At 44.7% G+C, this 17,484-nt stretch overlaps 1 protein-coding gene across 5 annotated transcripts in view; it reads left to right on the forward strand.

Annotated features, from left to right (window-relative positions):
- The first annotated feature begins 11,852 nt into the window (after positions 1-11,852).
- The window catches only part of ADGRB3 (adhesion G protein-coupled receptor B3), a 641,000-nt gene continuing 635,368 nt past the window's right edge, over positions 11,853-17,484 (forward strand). The window contains exons 1-3 of one of the 5 annotated variants that reach the window (XM_030555672.1): positions 11,854-12,914; positions 14,334-14,504; positions 15,581-16,349. In XM_030555672.1, coding sequence (XP_030411532.1) covers positions 15,596-16,349 — 754 coding nt within the window. In that variant the 5' untranslated portion in view covers positions 11,854-12,914; positions 14,334-14,504; positions 15,581-15,595. Of the gene's footprint in view, positions 12,915-13,105; positions 13,176-14,333; positions 14,505-15,580; positions 16,350-17,484 lie in introns of those variants that run through there. The other 4 variants (XM_030555674.1, XM_030555671.1, XM_030555675.1 and 1 more) reach the window with 4 other exon arrangements.

The raw sequence follows: 17,484 nt of genomic DNA on the forward strand, positions 1-17,484 counted from the left end.
AACAGAAAGGCTAAGCCAAACATGTATGGGAATAGCACTGTATGTAAAAGATTATATAGAATCTAGTGAGATTAAATTTCTGATCAGAGATGACCACACTGTTGAATCTGTAAATATAAATCCCAAGCTGTAAGAATGTAAATATATTACTAGGACTATCCTACTGGCCTATGGATCTTGAGCACACAGTGTTGAGAGAGAAGAAAGAGGCAGCAAAATGTAACAAAATGCTGATAACAGGAGACTTGAACTACTTGCATATAAACTGGTCAAATGGCACAACAGGACAGCGTTTAGAGAAGCAATTTCTCAAAACTTTAAATAATTGCTTCCTGGGATAGCAAGTTCCAGAATACACAAGAGGAGAGACAATTCTGAGCTTAATAATAACAAACAGAAGTTTTAACAGTAGCTGAGCCTCTAAGTAATAATGACCATAACATAATTAGGTTCAACATCCTAGCAGGAGGTAAGGTACCAAAAATTGACATAATGGCACTAAGCTATAGAAAAATATATCTCAAAAAATGAAGAGACTGGTCACAAAGACTCTAAAGCCAAAAATAAAGCAAATAAAATCTTTAGATGTGGCATTGATGTTGCTTAAGAAAAAAAGAATAGTCTCAGAAAGCACATGTACTTCTGAACAAAAAACAGGAATCAGAAAGGCAAGAAGCAAATTAATATGATTTGAGAGTCAAACAGGGATCTTTAAAAATCTGGAAATCCAACCCTAAGGAAACCAGTAAAAATGAGCATACAGCAGACAATATGTGAGAGAGAAATTCAGAGGGCTAAAAGAGATTTTTGAAAAGCAAATAATTAACAGCATAAGAACAAAGAAGAAAACACCACCAACCTGTCGAACTCATTGCCAGAAGATTCTGTGAAGTCCTAAAGCCTAATTGGGTTCAAAAACTAATTGAACACGTTCATGGAGGATAGGTCCATCAATGGCTATTAACCAAGATGGTCAAGGATGCAACCCCATGGTCTGGGTGTCCCTACATCTTTTACTGTCTGAAGCTCGGACTGGATGATGAGATGGATCACTCAGTAACTGCCCTATTCTAAATCATCTGGCATTGGCTATGGGAGGAAAGTAGGATGCTAGGCTAGATGCATAGGTGCTGATGCTGTGGGTGCTTTAGGGCTGCAGCACCCATGGAAAAAAATTAGCAGGTGCTTAGCACCCACTGGAAGCCAAGCTCCCCCCTAACCCACAATGCCTCCCATACATCATCAGGCCTACCAATCAATTTCTCCCCCTCCCTCCCAGTACCTCCCACCCACCATGCATCAGTTGTTCCGTGGCATGCAGGAGGTGCTGGGTGGGAGGAGGAAGGATGGGGATGGGACATGGGTTGGGAGTTTAAAGATGTGGGGAAGAAGCAGGGCAGAGGTGGAGTGAGAGCAGGAAGAGGCAGGGCAAGGTTGGGGGTTGAAGAAGGGGTGGAGTGGGGCAGGGCCTGGGACTGAGAAGGGGTTTCAGCACCGCTGGGGAAAATTGGAAGCCAGCACCTGTGGCTAGATGGACCATTGATCTGACCCAGTATAGCCATTCTTATGTGCTTATGTTCTTAAATTCTTTAAGTATATCAGAAGCAGGAAACCTTGAAAAAAAATCAGTGGGTCATCTAGGTCACAAGGGAAGAAAGGGAGCAATTGTAGAAGATAAGGACATTACTAAGAAGCTAAATGATTCCTTTGCATCAGTCCTCACTGAACAAAATGTTAAGGAGATACCGGATCTTCTCCCCTCATGTTCCAGTTAGCTACTGAACTCTGCTCTGCCTGTAGCCCTTCTTATATGGACCTGTTGGGTGATGGCTGACTAATCCTCTCAGCCCCTTTCTAATTGGATGCCTCTAGTGCAGCCTACATAGGGCTATTTCTAAACCCTTTTCTGCCAGTGAGGGGAAGCTGCCCCATTACAGGCATATATCCAAAAAATCTGAAGGAGTTCAAGTATGAAGTGGCTGAGCTATGCAATCTCTGGTTAAAAGCAGCTACTATACTGGAGGATTAGAGGCTAACAAATGTTATACCTATATGTAATAAAGTCTTTGAGGGTGATCCAGGATTTACATATCAGTATGCCTTACATCTGGCAAATTGATTGAAATGATGTTTTATTTTTCTATTTTTAAATTATTTGGAATATCATGATATCATAGGTTTCTGAAAAGCAAAATCATATGTCACTAATCTATTCGAATTTTTTGAACATGTCGATAAAATATTGGATAAGGAGAACCAGTTTACATAATTTATTTAGATTGTGAAAAGGTCTTTGACAAAGTCGTTCGCAAGAGGCTAATAAAGCAAAGCTCACTGGAGACTTCTGCTTAATGCGTAGATGCATTTAAAAAAAACAACACAAGACATTAGGATCCATAAGGAATAAGATGGAGAATAATACAGAGAAACTATAATGCCATTATAGTAGATGACTCAATAGCAGTTTTGTCTGGAATACTGTGCACAGTACTGGTCATCCCATCTCTACAAGAACATTGCAGAATTAGAGGTGATGCAGAGAAGGGCAATAAGAATGACTTGAGGGCATGGGATAACACTGATATGGAGAAAGATTAAAAAACTGGGATTATTTTCCAATGGAAACAAATAAAAGGGAACATGATATGAATATACAAAATAATGAATGGATTGGAGAAGGTAGATCAGGAGCTTCTGTTTTCTTCCATGTCTCATAACACAAGAAAAAGGGGACGGTCAATTAAATTGAAAGGTGGAAAATTCAAAAATGGTAATAGGAAGTACTTTTTCACACAATATGTAATTAGATTGTGAGACTCTTTGCCACAGAATGTCATTGAGGGCAAACCATATTAAGATTCAGAGAGATTGTATGGTTATATGGATTACAAGACTATCCAGTGTTATAATAGTTAATGCTACCTAAAAGAGTATTGGAAGAGAGTTGAAACCTCATGTTCAGGATTTAAAACAATCTCTATTAGGGATTAGTATGAGAAATTCATGGTGGCTAGATTAGCCCACATCTGCCTATTATGGGGTTTCTTTGCACCTTCCTCAGAAGCATCTTGTGCTTCCACTGTTTGAAATAGGATAGTGGATTAGATGGACATTGGGTCAGTTTCAGCATGACAATGTCTATGTTCCTAGTGTGACTTCCTGCATTACTTAGGCCCTTGAACTTCATCCAATGATTCCTGCATCTAGCCCAACAACTTGTGACTGACCTAGAGTATATCATCTAGAATAGCAGAGCTTAACAGCACTCTAAGTAACAAGCTGGAAGCCATCTGGAGGGCACAAGTTTAACTGGTCCTACAAAATCCAGGAATAGAGGTGGTCAGAAAGTGAAGGGAGGGATTTGCATGAAAATTTTGACATAAACAAAAACAAGAATAATTTTCCCTGAAATTTTCAGCTGAAAACTTTAACTTTTCATTAAAAAAACTCCTCAATTTTTTCAGCTGAAAATTTCCCAAAGCAAAAAGAACAGATTCTGGATGACAATTTTGAAGGGTTTGATTTTCCTGTGAACAATCCATTTTTCTTGAGGAAAATAGATACTGTCTGTGAAAGTTTTTATTTAATCAAAAATTTGATTATCCTTTCGGAACAAAAAAGTTTTGAAGAAAAACTTTCACCCAGCCATATGCTGAAGCTATGCTACATATTCTTGAGTGCCATCTGCTGACACTTTATCTGTTAACTATTTATAAATATGCAGATACAGAGCACTCCTGTGACATATTTCAAATGCCACCAGACAGCCTCCTGTTTCAAAAGATATTGGAAATGAGGCTGGCACAGTCTAACCCATTATTTTTTAAATCCATAACCCTCCCTTGATTAGAAAGAGACAAATAACCTAGAAGTGCTCTAGTCTAAACAGGTCAACTTAAATGGGAAGGGGAGTATTTCCTGAACAGCTAACAAAACACTGGACAAGATGACATATGATGCCTCAAAATAATTTCCTCTTCAATGTTTACTATCAACTTGTTCAAGCACCTACTATTTTATTTAATTTGCTGATATTCATAATATATTCAATACCTTCTGTTAAAGTTAAAATAACTGAATTCAAAACTCCTTTAGTTCAGAATAACTCAAATAATGTTTAAAATTTCCCCTGCCCAGCTTTTATAAGGACTCAGTGTTATTCAGTGGAATTCACCCTATGAAGTAAGGAAATCCACACATAATGGGGAATTTAAGAGTCATGCATATCTGTGCATGGCCATGTATGCAGAGTAGCATAGAGTGCAAAGGGGAAAATGTCAATACCATGACTACTGGAACAAACTGGCTAAGAAAAATTAGCATTTACCTCCTCCCAATAGGCTGGCTGTGTGCTCTTGTATACTTCCATCATTGTGTATACTGGGTGACATAAGTAAGTGAAAATAAGAACGGCCATACTGAGTCAGACCAGTGATCCATCTACTCAGTATCTTGTCTTCTGACAATGATCAATGTCAGGTGCTTCAGAGGGAGTGAACAGAACAGGTAATCATCAAATGATCCATTCCATGTTGCCCATTCCCAGCTTCTGGCAAACAGAGATTAGGGACACTTCAGAGCATGGTTTTGCATCCCTGCCCATTCTGGCTAATAGTGAGAATCAGCAGAGCCAGAGGTTTGGGATAGTAATTAATTATAAGTTGCTAAATCTATCTATTTTTCCTATCTCTGGCTCCTGTATCTAGGTCAGACCTGCACAACATATGGCCCGCGGGGCGCATGCAGCCCACGAAGGCTCAATATGCGGCCCGCGGCCGGGATTCAAATGGCTCTGAGCTGCCTGCAGCTGCTGGGAGCCCAGAGCTATTTAAATCTCAGCCGCTGCTGGGATGCAAAAGCCTCTGAGCTGCCCGCAGCAGTGAGGAGCTCAGAGCTCTTTAATCTCAGCTGCGGTCAGGATTCATAGGGCTCTGGGCTACTGGCAGTGGCAGGGAGCCCAGAGCCCTTTAAATCCCAGCCGCGGCCGGGATTCAAAGGGCTCTGGGCTGCCCGCAGAGATTCCCGGCCGCGGCTGGGATTAAAAGGGCTCTGGGATCACTGCTGCTGAGGGCATCCCAGAGCCCTTTGAATCCCAGGGGTGGCTGAGTTTTAAAGGGCTCAGGGCTCCCCACGGCTGCAGGCAACCCAGAGCCCTTTGAATCCCGGCTGCAGCTCCAGTGGATGGACTGGGGTTGGGATTTCAAGGGCTCGGTCCCCTCAGCAGCAGGAGCTTTGGACTCTTTAAATCCCTGCCCCAGCCCCGCAAAGCTCCGGGTTCCCCCAGCCGCCGGAGTCCTGGGCTCTTTAATTTGATCCTGAGGGCTCCCAGCCACCTCTTCAGCTGGGAGCCCCTGGTTGATTTAAAATCAAGTATCACCTCCCTACCCCCAACCTTCTTTTTTGGCCCATAGCTGTTTTGGTGGGGTGGCACTGGGGAAGGAGGGTTTGTTTCTGCAGGGTTGGGAGGTGCTGGGGCGGGGTGTTTCCGATGGGCCAGGAGGTCCTGGGGGGGGCATGTTTCCATGGGGCCGGGGGGGTTCGGCCCTCAGCTGTTTTCTTTGGAGTAATGTGGCCCTCGCTTCTTAATGAGTTGTGCAGGCCTGATCTAGGTTCTTATATAGCTCATCAACGGGGTATTGCATTGCCTATTGGCCTGGCTGTTGGGGGCATTCAGTATTATTCTTGGGGGAAGGGGAAACAAATAGCTCGCCTTTAAATGTTTGCAAATAAATATGTATGAAGATGCAGGATTATAGTAATCACTCTTATAACACTCACAAAAATACTAGACCATTATATAATTGCAATAAATATTGCCTTAGCATTTGTAATCTGGAAGACTGTCCTGTTTGGAACTGAGAGAAAAAAAGTTGACAAGGTTTCTAGACCAGTATTTGAATGTGGTGATGGTTGTTCTAGTGCCATGTGTGAAAGTGTTGATGGCATGATGGGGACAGGCCAGATGGCTACAGGACAGTGCTCACATTGGGTTCCAGTAAGTGGTGTAAGCCACTGCTAAAAGACCCTTCCCCAGCCTTTGGGGAGGATCCACAGGGCCCAGTAACTCAAGTAGTTATGGGGAACAATGGAAAAAAAATAAGGGGGGTATTAGGGTCAAAAATAAGGATCCAGAATGGGATACCGAGCAGAGAACCAAGGACAGTGCCCACTGCTCCTCAAAGCAGGGAACCAGTGGACGCTGCCCAGAGGAACTGTGCCCAGATGCATGAATGGAGGGAGGATCAGAAATTTGCTCCACCGTTGCAGGAAACCCCCTCAGCCAAGTTCCTCTCCCTGTACTTATAGATGGCCACTTTGGCCAGCACAAGGAGGAAGTTGACAAGGAGGTCTTGTAAAAAGGGACAGGCATCAGGGACAGGGGTAAACCATGCCAAGTACATGCTCATGCTCACTGCTCCATGGAGGAACTGCCAACTGATATCCCAGGTGGGTAGAGTATAGCCTGGCTCTCCTGGGTTCCTCGCCCTCAAAAGGTGGTAATAGGTCCCACCGCTTCATACCGGGGCGGGACACGAGAGTGAGAAAATGAAGGGAGTGGAGCTCCAGCTTGTACAGATGGTTCCTTGGCTCGGTCTGGAAATGAACTGGCTGCAAGTTGTACAGCTGGCTTGTGGTGTACAGGTGGGACGGCCGGGTCATGGAGCAGAAGCCAGTAAAAGTGTCTGGAGGGCCCGGGATGCAGGGTCTGCAGGGACTACCATCCCACAGGACCCAGTCAAAGTAAACCCAAGTAGTCAGCAGTAAAGCTGCCCTCACCTCCTGAAGTACTCACCGGGGACTACGAAAGGTGGAGACCTCCATGAGCTGAGTGAGCATCAAGGGATCCAACCAGTCTCCCCAGTTGTAGTCCAGGAGGTCTCCGATTCTGGTGACTTCCGCCAGGACCAACCTCTGGCTCACCAAGGGGGACTCCAACACCTGCACACAGATTTGGGGATGGTGTAGCAGGGGCTCTGCAAGGAGATCCTCCCCTCGGTGGTCGCCACAGACCAGCTTCCACGTCAGGAGGATGTCCTGGTAGAAGACTGGCAGCCCAGAGAGGTCTCGCAGAAGATCCCTTGGAGAGCAATAAAGGAGCATATCAGAGCCCTCAGAAGCGGCACAGGAAGGCATGTGCCAACATACTCTAAGACGGACTACCTGAACTATAGAGGAGTCTCTGCAGGGCCCAGAGGTAGAAGACATGGACCTGAGTTTGCAAGCATGTCATGCCATGTCCTCCCTCCTTCAGGGGGTGATGCAGAATCCCCACAGAGACCAAGTACAGTCCTGGCCAAAAGAACTCCAGAACCAGCTTCTGCATATCAGCCAGGAAACGTAGGGTTGGGATCAAAGTGTTGAGCTGGTGCCAGAGCATGGCCACGACTAGCTGGTTGAGCACCAATGCTCTCCTCCACAGGGAGAGGCATGGGAGCAGTCCCATCCACCTCCGCAGCAGCTCAGACATCCTGCCCAGGATGTCCCAGAACATGCGTTAGAACTCCACGGTCAGCCCATCTGTTCTCAGAGATTTATTAGTGGGCATGAGATGGAGGGCTTCCAAGAACTTGACCAGAGTGAGAGGTAGCTCCAGCCAGTCTTGGTCACCCGTGCTGACCATCAAGAGTTCATTCCAGAGCACTTTACAGACATTGGCCGGATCCGGGGAGAAGAAGCTGGTGTAGAAAGCCCTGATCTTTCCAGGCATCTCCTCTGGATCTGCCAAAAGCCAGGTGACGTGCTTCTTAGCCCCCCTCTTTTTCTCCAGGATGTAGACGAAGCGAGAGCCACAATCCATCTCTTGAAGCAGGCAGATGCAGGATCAAATGAATGCACCCTGGGCCCTATGGTCCTCGAGGACCTGGAGTTCCTCTCGCTTCTCTCAGCACACTCTGCAGAGGGATGGATCCCTGGTGCTGACAGCCAGATGCCTCTCCAGCTCCAAGACCTCCCACTCCAACAGCTCTATCTCCACATCCCTCTGCCAGCTGGTGCCCCAGGTGTAGTCATGGCAGAAGATCTGGGCTACATAGCTTCCCCACATCCCACTACTGCTGAGCAGAGGGAAAGGTGCACCTCTGCCGTCGCCAGGCCAGCCAGATCTCCCCAAAGGATGCCACAAAACCCACGTCCTCTCCAGCAAGCTGTTATTAAAGTGCCAGTAGGCCAGCCCCAGCCTCTCTGAGATGAGAGAGGCAGTCATGGTCACCAAATGATGATCCTAGAATGAGGCTGGCCAGATGCCGGAGGACTGGGCCTCTGAAAGATGATGGCGAGATAAGTAGATGCAGTCCAACTGGGAGTGGCGTGACCGATGAACCTCCACCCGGACATAGGTGAACATTGACACAGCATCCAGGTGGTGATTGCGCCAGACATCCACCAGGGAGTGGTGTCAACAGTCTCCCGGAGGATGTCCATGGTGGCTCGGCACTGCTCAGTCCCCAAGCAGTTTCAAGGGTGGTGTTAAAATCCCCGCCAAGAACCAGGCACTTGAGAGGATCCAGAATTGTCGAGGAAGGCAGACACCTGCTGGAAAAAGCACACCCACTCCAGATGGTCAATATAAATAAACTGTCTCATGGCCTGCCAGCAGATTACCCTGATAGGCTTCATGCGGCCCATGGGCTGCAGCTTTCCCACTACTGTTCTAACACCTGGGTGTGCCCCTTTTAACTCTTCTGCCCTTACATTCCTAGAGGAATAGTCAGCATTGCCCCGGTGACCTCCAGCTCTCTTTTTGAAGCAGTTTCTGACCTCCTTCCCCCTGCTCCTCCCCAGACCCTCCCCCCCCCCCCCCCCCCCGTAAAGCACTGTTACCCTTCCTCCGGCAAGCCTGAACAATGTTCCCCTGCTTACGGTGTAGTGTGGTCATCCGCACTAGAGTATGACTGTGACACATAAAACCTTTCTAGCAGCGTTTTTATAAATTATATTGTCTGTAATATAGGTGGGACCATATGTGTCTGGGAAAGTTGACAGCAAATCTGTTTAAAAAAAATGAGATTGCAGCTAGCATCTCATTCCTCAAATATATGATGGAACATATCCAGGTAAATTAGCACTGTTCTTGATAATATGTAGATGCTCAATCTACAAATGCACAGCCGTGTCTTGCATTCACTTCTGTTTCTGTACTTTAGCACTCAAAATCACACTTTTCCAGGTGCAATCTTAAAAGCTTTAATAATAGAAGATCAGACTGTGATTGCTTAATGAGACTCTATTTTCTTTTAACACAGAGAGAAAAGTTTGCAATACCAAACATATCCTGATCTTCACCTTTATTTTGTCAAACCTTGTGGTTTCAGTTAGAAAATTTCTGTTTAATTTAATCTGAGACATATGTTTGTAGGAAAGTCTTGTTTTGTGACTCCAAGCACTTTTTTCAGGTAGGCATATTCATGTGATTAATTGATATCTATGCAGTAACAAAGAGTGCAACATGATACTTTAGAATATGTTCCAGCAGTTAATACCTGGATCACCCAAGCCTGACCATAAACCTCCGGAAAGAGTCAACATAATATTATGCACTGCCATTCCAGACTTCTGTTCTTCAGGTTAACCTAGATGTTACTTCTGCAACATTCTTCCTTACCTTGGAATTGAATGCAGGAAATCGAGGAAGAGCTTTCCTCACAGTTTTCTCTCCATCTCGACCATATCTTCACTTGACCTTAATCTTCACTAGTTGTTCGATATTGATTATTCACTCAGAGGTTTTCAAAGGTGACTTCTTTGTGGAAATTAATTAAAGGCTTGTAATATATAGGGGCTTGCTAGAGACTAATGGCTTATCCACTCCATATTTATAAATAGTGTTATATAAATACACCTCACTCCGTTCCCAATCAAGGGAACTGCAATTTGCAAAGGCCACAGGAATCAGTGTAGAGAATGAATTGCTTCATTATGGGTGGCTTGCTTTTTTGACCTATCTTGTCCCACATCTAATGTAAATGAGGAAAAAATTGAATTTAAGACGCTCATATTATACATGCACCTCTATGATTGTTATGCTTCGGTCAGCATGACAGTAAACCAAGCTGTTCCTCAAGAATTTCAGAACAGCATGATGGTCATCATTCACAGACAATGTGGAGTGCAACTGTATGTGGAGGCATATCATTATTCCTAAATCAGCAATAGCCTTATTTCCTTTGTATTATATTTGATAGGAGTAGATCATTCAAAAAATGTCTAGTAGGAGGTGGGTCAAAGGACCAATTTGATATTGGATGCTAATTTGGAGCCCTCATTCTTAATTTTCATTCTTGGATATGTTCCTGATACCTGGAGATAACTGGATAGCAGGGCTGCATGGTTCCAACATGCAGCTTTGGTCGCTAAAAAACTAATCTTGCAAGAATGGAAAAATCTATCCCCACCAAATATTGATGCATGGCTCAGCGATATGGCTGACCGCGCAGATAACTAATGACTGGCATCCTGCAGAAAGGGAATGCCCGAAAAATTCAAAGCAATTTGGGCTGACTTTTTTGAGGTCTATGATTAATGTAGACCCTGAAAATAGACATGTAGCTTACCCTCCCCTCCCTTTATCTTACCGTCTTTATTTACTTTGTGTGTGATGATGATCCTTCTATTTTGGTATATTTTCTGTATGTGAAAAAATTCATAAAAATATAAATACAAGGAGTAGATCATGCAAACCTTGCACTTTATTTTTTTTACGAGAATGGTATAAAGTATTCATGTTTGTATACCTCAATACTGTTTGAATTCAAGCCTTTTGTGAGGGAGGGAAAAAAACCTGTTTGCATTAAGAAATGATTGGCTTGGATGGTGGCCAGAAGTTTAAACTTCTGTTCATGTTCCTTCCATGGGCGGGGGAGGGGGCGGAGAGTACATCTAAAACCAGGCATTTTTCAAATACACTTTCAAACTGAGTGGGATTGTAACATGTAGCAGGACCACACCGTTTTGAGAAATGCTTTGTTCCCTTTGCAGAATGTAAATGGTGTGTGATAGCTACAGAACAAGTATTCAAGTTAGAGGCTGGATTGGTATTAAAACTTATTTAAATATAACCCCTCTATTATCATACCAAATATCTGATGTCGCAAATAAGGCACCTTTCTCTCACTGACACCCCGGAGCTCTACCCAAAGGATAACCCAGCTCACCAACGGAGAACGGGAGAGAAACAAGGGGAGAAGAGGGAAACAGCTTACTCAACTCTACTTAGCTACACCAGCAAAGCAGGTGTTTGGGTGATCAGAAGACAATCCCATTATCACAACTCTCCTTTATTCCGACCCCCACCCCTCCAGCAGTTGTGCTATTTGACCGATTGCCTTGCAAACTCCAGCCTGAGCAAGGGGCAGCTAACGATGGGGCTGTTCGGACATTTGACAGCACACCCACCCACTCAGCCCGCCATCCCCTACCGCGGCCCTCGGGAATCGTCAATGAACGCAGCCACCAGCACAACCCAGCTGCGCTAGAATGGAACTTTAAAAAAAAATCACGAGAAAATAGCCGCTTCCCAGAGTCTCTCGCCCTGCTGAGCGATTTAATGTGATCCCAACCGGCGCCCTATCTCTGGCGATGAACAAATAAGGTGTTAATTGCAGCCTCGCTGAGAAAATTGCTATTGTTCCACTCAGAGGCAGGCGGCAGTTTGAAAGCGAGGAGATGTGTTTTCCTTGCAGCGCTATATCACTTAATCTGCATCGCGGTGGCACATTGACAGCTCCGGGGGGCAGGAGGGGGGTTGTGCTTTAAAAGAAAGAACAAGAGGAAGGAGATCAAGTGCTGGATTTACTCCCTCCTCCCCTCGCCTCCCTCCCAGCCTGTGAGTTTCTCTTACACTCGGTCGCAGCCAGCTCCAGCTGTGGGAACCGAGGCTGGAAAAACCTCTCAGCCGCAGAAAATAACGTTTTTCGGACGTGCTTGGTATTGAGTAGCCGTGACGTGCAAGACGCACCACGAGCCCGGTCGCTGGAGCCGAGAGGAGAGTCTCTCACACACGCACACACAGCACTGAGGAAGGAGAGAGGCGAGCAGAGCGCCCGGTTGGAGCGGGAGAGCGGGGCGCGCACAGGCACCCTAGGCTGGAGCTAGAGAGCGGGGCGCGCAGCGCGCGCGCTCACACGCAGCGGAGAAGGAGAGCGGGGCCCGCACCGCACCCCCACACGCTGGAGGGGGAGAGCGGGGCGCGCACACCCCACCGGACGGGGAGCCGAGCGCACAGGCGCACACGGGAGCGCGCGCACACACAGACTCTCTCACACGCTGACTGACTTGCTCTCTTCCTAACACACACGCAGCGCTTTACTATCTCTCTCCCGCTGTACTCCCTCCTCACTCAGCATCCAAACTGCTTGCCGACATCACCAGCCAAGGATTTTTTCCCCCGGCCGCTGTCCGTCCATCAGTACCTGAGGGGGGAGGAGGAGCAGGGAGAAAAGAGGAATAAGAATAAGTGTATTCATAATAATAACAACAGCCCAAACCCGCCACCACATCTGCGTTAGGGCAGCAGTAGCCTGGAGGTCTCCTCTCAGCTCATCGCTTGCCTGGTATCTCCGCGGATCGGTTCGTTGCGTTAGACTTTAGTTCAAGTTAAAAAAAAAAATCTTCGCTGTTCAGCCAGGGCCATCCCCACCTGCAGTATCTCTGGTCTGGAGCTTTTTTTTTCCCCTTCACATGGTGGATTTGGTGGATCCGGAGCCAGAGCGTTGCGCGTGCTGGGGTTTCCTCTCTGCCTTTTTTTTCCCCCCTCCCTTTCTTCTTCTCTCCTTTAAATCTTGGGTTTGAACCTGAGCCTGGGAAAATGGGAAACGGTGCATCCGACAGAAGGGGAATCTCTCCATCGCTGTTGTTGGGACGTGTGCCTGTGGTGCTAGTGGTTTAGAGAAATAGCCTGACAGCTTTCGGAGTGCAAGGTAAGGGTATCCAGGGGCATTTTCCATTTCCCATTTCCAGGGATTATGACTGTAGAGCGGTTAGCTCGGGATTCCGGGGAGGAGGAGCTGGCGGCGGAGGAGGAGGAGGACAAGGCTGTTGCTGAACGATAGCGAGAGCCTACACATGCAGAATTATCTCTGCATTTACTTCTAGCCTACAGTTTAAAAGTTAGAGAAGTCGGGTTTGCGACAGGTCTGCTTCCCTGAGAGTAATTTCCAGCGAGACCAAGAAAACCTGAGGTTTGTGCATGGCTGGGGTAATTTTATGGGGAGGGGGAATCTTAGCTTAATAGGAAGTTAAAATAAGGGAAGTCAGTAGGTCTTCTGTTGGGGAAAAAATAAGTGGAGTGATGGCGCCGTCTATGTTCGACCAAACTACAGTGTCACCTAGAAAATCAGCTGGGGATTATCCAAACTAACCGCCTGTTTGCTTTTCAGCAAAAGAGATTTCTTCCAAAATGGGCAACCTTAAACCTTGGTGGCCGTTCTTTAACACACACACTCCGTTATCCCTCCCTCCCCCCCCCCCGAAAAGAAAGATCATTTAATCTGAGTGCCTGATGCTTTCCCAGAGCAGCCTCACTTTTGTATTTAGCACTATTGTACGCAAAATGAAATCCTGCCTATTCATGCAGAGAGCGATAATTTAAAGTAGTATTTTGTTTCAGTAGGTTTGCATGAACAAACGTAACTAAAATGATAGCTATTAGACTTGGTTTCCTCATGGAAAACAGCCTAGCACTGCGGACGTCTTTATTTTTCTAGTGCAAATATTGCACAGGAGGAAAAGTCAGGGGCTTTTATTTTAAAATAATTAAGAAAAAAACCGTCTTTGGTCTCCAGATTATAATATTAATCCTTTTTCATGGGTAGAATTCCTAATTTAGACACTTATTGTCACATTGGCTTTCAACGCCTACTCCATCCTGAATAATACTGCGCAGGGCTACATTGCCTGCAAAGTGCTACAGCAAATTTTGTAGAGAGGAAATTATTCCCAGAAGTGCCTATTCATTTCTATTTTAAAAAACGTTAACCGCTCTCTCGACCTTATTTCCAGAAGGATGAATTTGTTACTCAGTGAGATGCATGTTCGGAAAAGGGAAAATCCAATAGTTTGGACAGATCCGGCGGCAGCTCCGATTTTGTTTTAAACCGCAGCTGTAAATAGGGTTAGAGTTGGTGCTGCTTTGCCCATCTCAAGATTTAGAGTTTGAGTTATAATCTGGGAAATACAAAAATCTCTTACAGGGAATTTAATCCACCGATTTTTTCTGTGTTATGCAATGGGGGACGAAAGATGCCTTGCCATTTGGTGGGGGAGATGAAAGCTAGGCAAAGACACACGTTAAAACTCAGTAACTGTGTATGTGTCTGTATGTCTGTCTCTGTTTACAGAGCAACAGTGGAAGAGGCTGCAATCTAAAGAGCTTTTTAATTAACTTGGCATCACTTTTGTCTGCTCACACTTGCAAACAGAAAGCGAAAAGACACTCATTGATAAGAGATAAGCAACTTCTCAAAGGTTAAAGCTGAAAACATTGAAGTTTTATTTTTTGGATAACAGAGGTAAATATAACCAAAGGTTCACTTTATTATCCTAGGCCACTGTTAGAGAACAGAAGATATGAAGGCTGTTTCCGCGGAGGGGGCCAATAAAAGCTTTAGCTGGAGATACTAGCAGAGAAAATGTAATCTGTCTTTCACTATTCAAGCGTATATATGCAAAATACAATAGATAACCATACTGTACAAAACATTCTTAATAAAGGGCAACTTAGAGGCTCAGTTCGGTCCTGTTATACAGGTCCTGCTATAGCATTGCTCTCTATACAGCTCCTTTGGTTATAAATACTAATATACTTATCAACGTTATCTACTCCAAGAGGTTATATCACATTTAAATGATTGTTTTTAAAATTATTGGTCTCAATAGGGGTGTCAGGGTTTCAAGATTTCAAGATTTTATTAACACATATTAATCTCAGTGTTTCCTCTCCGGATTTTCTTTTTACAGAGACCTTTGTATACCAGGTGGCCACTGCAGAGGCATGTAGACATATGGGAGATAATGTTCCATCTGTAGCAAATAATAATTTGTGCATTTTAAAATTATGACTGTAATTCATCACAATTACTTCTCAGACTTAATAGAAAAAAATAATATGTAACAACAGCTGTTACCAGCTTTTCTGATCTGGTCTGCTGAAATTCTGTGCATATATATAAACGGTGCCTAGGCTGTTGATTTACTTTTTTAAAAATAAAATAAAATAAAATATATATATATATTCCTTCTTCTTGTCCACCAGATGAAAGTCTCTGACTTTTATCTAAATTTAATAGTTCCAGATCAGGCCAAATACATGCCAGATAACGGAGGGCATTCCACTTAATAATCTAATAAATGTTATTTTTTAAATTTGAATTTAGGGAATTTGACTGTTGTGATGGCCACGTGATGGCGCTGTTCACACAGCATCAAACAATTTCCTTGTGTTAAAAAATAAAAATTACTTGCCCTTCTTTTCGAAGAGGGTTCTAATTGGAATCTTGAAAACAGCTGGCTGGAATATTGGAAGGAGTTTGATTTTCAATGCGTGAAGAATTCTACTTGCATTTTTATTTCATTTCATTTTCTACAGGCCAAATGACATAGGATGAAGGCTGTTCGTAATTTGCTGATTTATATATTTTCCACCTATCTACTGGTTATGTTTGGATTTAATGCTGCCCAAGACTTCTGGTGTTCCACGCTGGTGAAGGGGGTCATTTATGGATCGTATTCTCTAAGTGAAATGTTTCCGAAAAACTTTACAAACTGCACTTGGACGCTGGAAAATCCAGATCCGACCAAATATAGTATTTACCTGAAATTTTCCAAAAAGGACTTCAGCTGCTCCAACTTTTCTCTTTTGGCTTATCAGTTTGATCATTTTTCCCATGAAAAAATAAAGGAACTTTTAAAAAATAACCAGTCTATAATGCAGCTCTGCGATTCCAAGAATGCTTTTGTATTTCTGCAATATGATAAGAATTTTATTCAGATACGCCGGGTCTATCCCGTCGATTTCCCAGGATTACACAAAAAGGAAGACGACCAAAAATCCTTCTTTGAGTTTTTGGTGTTGAATAAGGTGAGCCCGAGCCAGTTTGGTTGCCATGTATTATGCACTTGGCTAGAGAACTGCCTGAAATCCGAGAACGGGAGAACTGAGTCCTGTGGGATCATGTATACAAAATGTACCTGCCCTCAGCATTTGGGAGAATGGGGAATAGACGACCAGTCCCTGGTGTTGCTCAGCAATGTAGTGCTGCCTCTCAATGAGCAGACGGAGGGGTGTCTGACCCAGGAGCTGCAAACTACCCAGGTCTGCAACCTTAGCAAAGAAGCTAAACGGCCGCCAAAAGAAGGTAGGTGTTTCTAATGGGGTCTCAAAGGTCTATTTCTATCTCAAATCACTATCTAGGGTTCTCCTCTTGCCTCTCGTTGATAGTTAAACGTATCTGACTTCCACTCTACACTAGTTGTGGGGTCCGCTAACCTCCAGCCCGCTCCCGCGAAAGTGCTAGGGAGAACTGCAGATATATCCTCAAACCACTTACAGGGGGGAGGATGTTATTTTAAATGTAATCTCATCTCCAGCATACAATTCTGATTCCTACTAAAAGATAGCTTATACTTCAATGAGGATTTAAGCTGTCACTTATAATAATGCGGACACGTTGTGAGCCAGTTCTCCCTCTTTTATTGCAACCACCCAGCAATAAAATCGTATTCCCTTTCATGCTACTCCTTGACTTTGCAAGGAAGAAATTTCCAAAGGCATGCGGGCAACCCAACTTAAGTACCAGGACCCTAAACGCCAACAAGGGTCTGACCTCAAAACTGCGCAGTACAAGTACCAAGTGAATAGCAAATTCTGCCTCAATTTATGGCTCGGGGAAACATATTGCATCCTGCAATGTCACCCATGTGCTCCCTTGGTCAGTAGAGAGACGCACGGGGGCGGCCCCAGCTCCAGGGGAGATGATGGCTTTGCACGTGTGCTATTAAGACGCGGCTGATATCTTAATCACCTGAGTTTGGCAAAGTGGGAGGGCGTGGAAGGCCCGGAAGCTGTGGATCCGGTCATCAGAGCAGCCACCCAATTATAATTAGGGTCTAAGTTCCTTTTTCGTCTTTCTTAATACCTGGTGTTCTGGTCCTATCAATGTTTGGTATACAAGCAAGGGCAAGCTGATTTATTAAAGAAAGATCCTAGAGGCACGCCGTGGTTTGGAAGCTGCAGGGAAAGAAATACACGTGAGGTCAAAATACAGTTATCAAATGAGAAATGCAAAACAGAGAAATCTCTAGAGATAAGGAGAAAAGCCGCCGCCTGGCTGGAAATTGGAGCTCGAGTGCAGCTATTTGAGAGGGGTTGAATTTGCCCCCTGCACAGACATGAATCACTGAGCCAGGCTATTGCATTTTAATGCAGGAAATGTTTCCTCTCTCCCTGGTTTCTGCATGGCCACAAAGCTCCCTGTCTAGGAGCCAAGCTTC

The sequence above is a fragment of the Gopherus evgoodei genome, chromosome 3 (assembly GCF_007399415.2).
Source record: "Gopherus evgoodei ecotype Sinaloan lineage chromosome 3, rGopEvg1_v1.p, whole genome shotgun sequence".
Taxonomy (NCBI): Eukaryota; Metazoa; Chordata; order Testudines; family Testudinidae; genus Gopherus; species Gopherus evgoodei.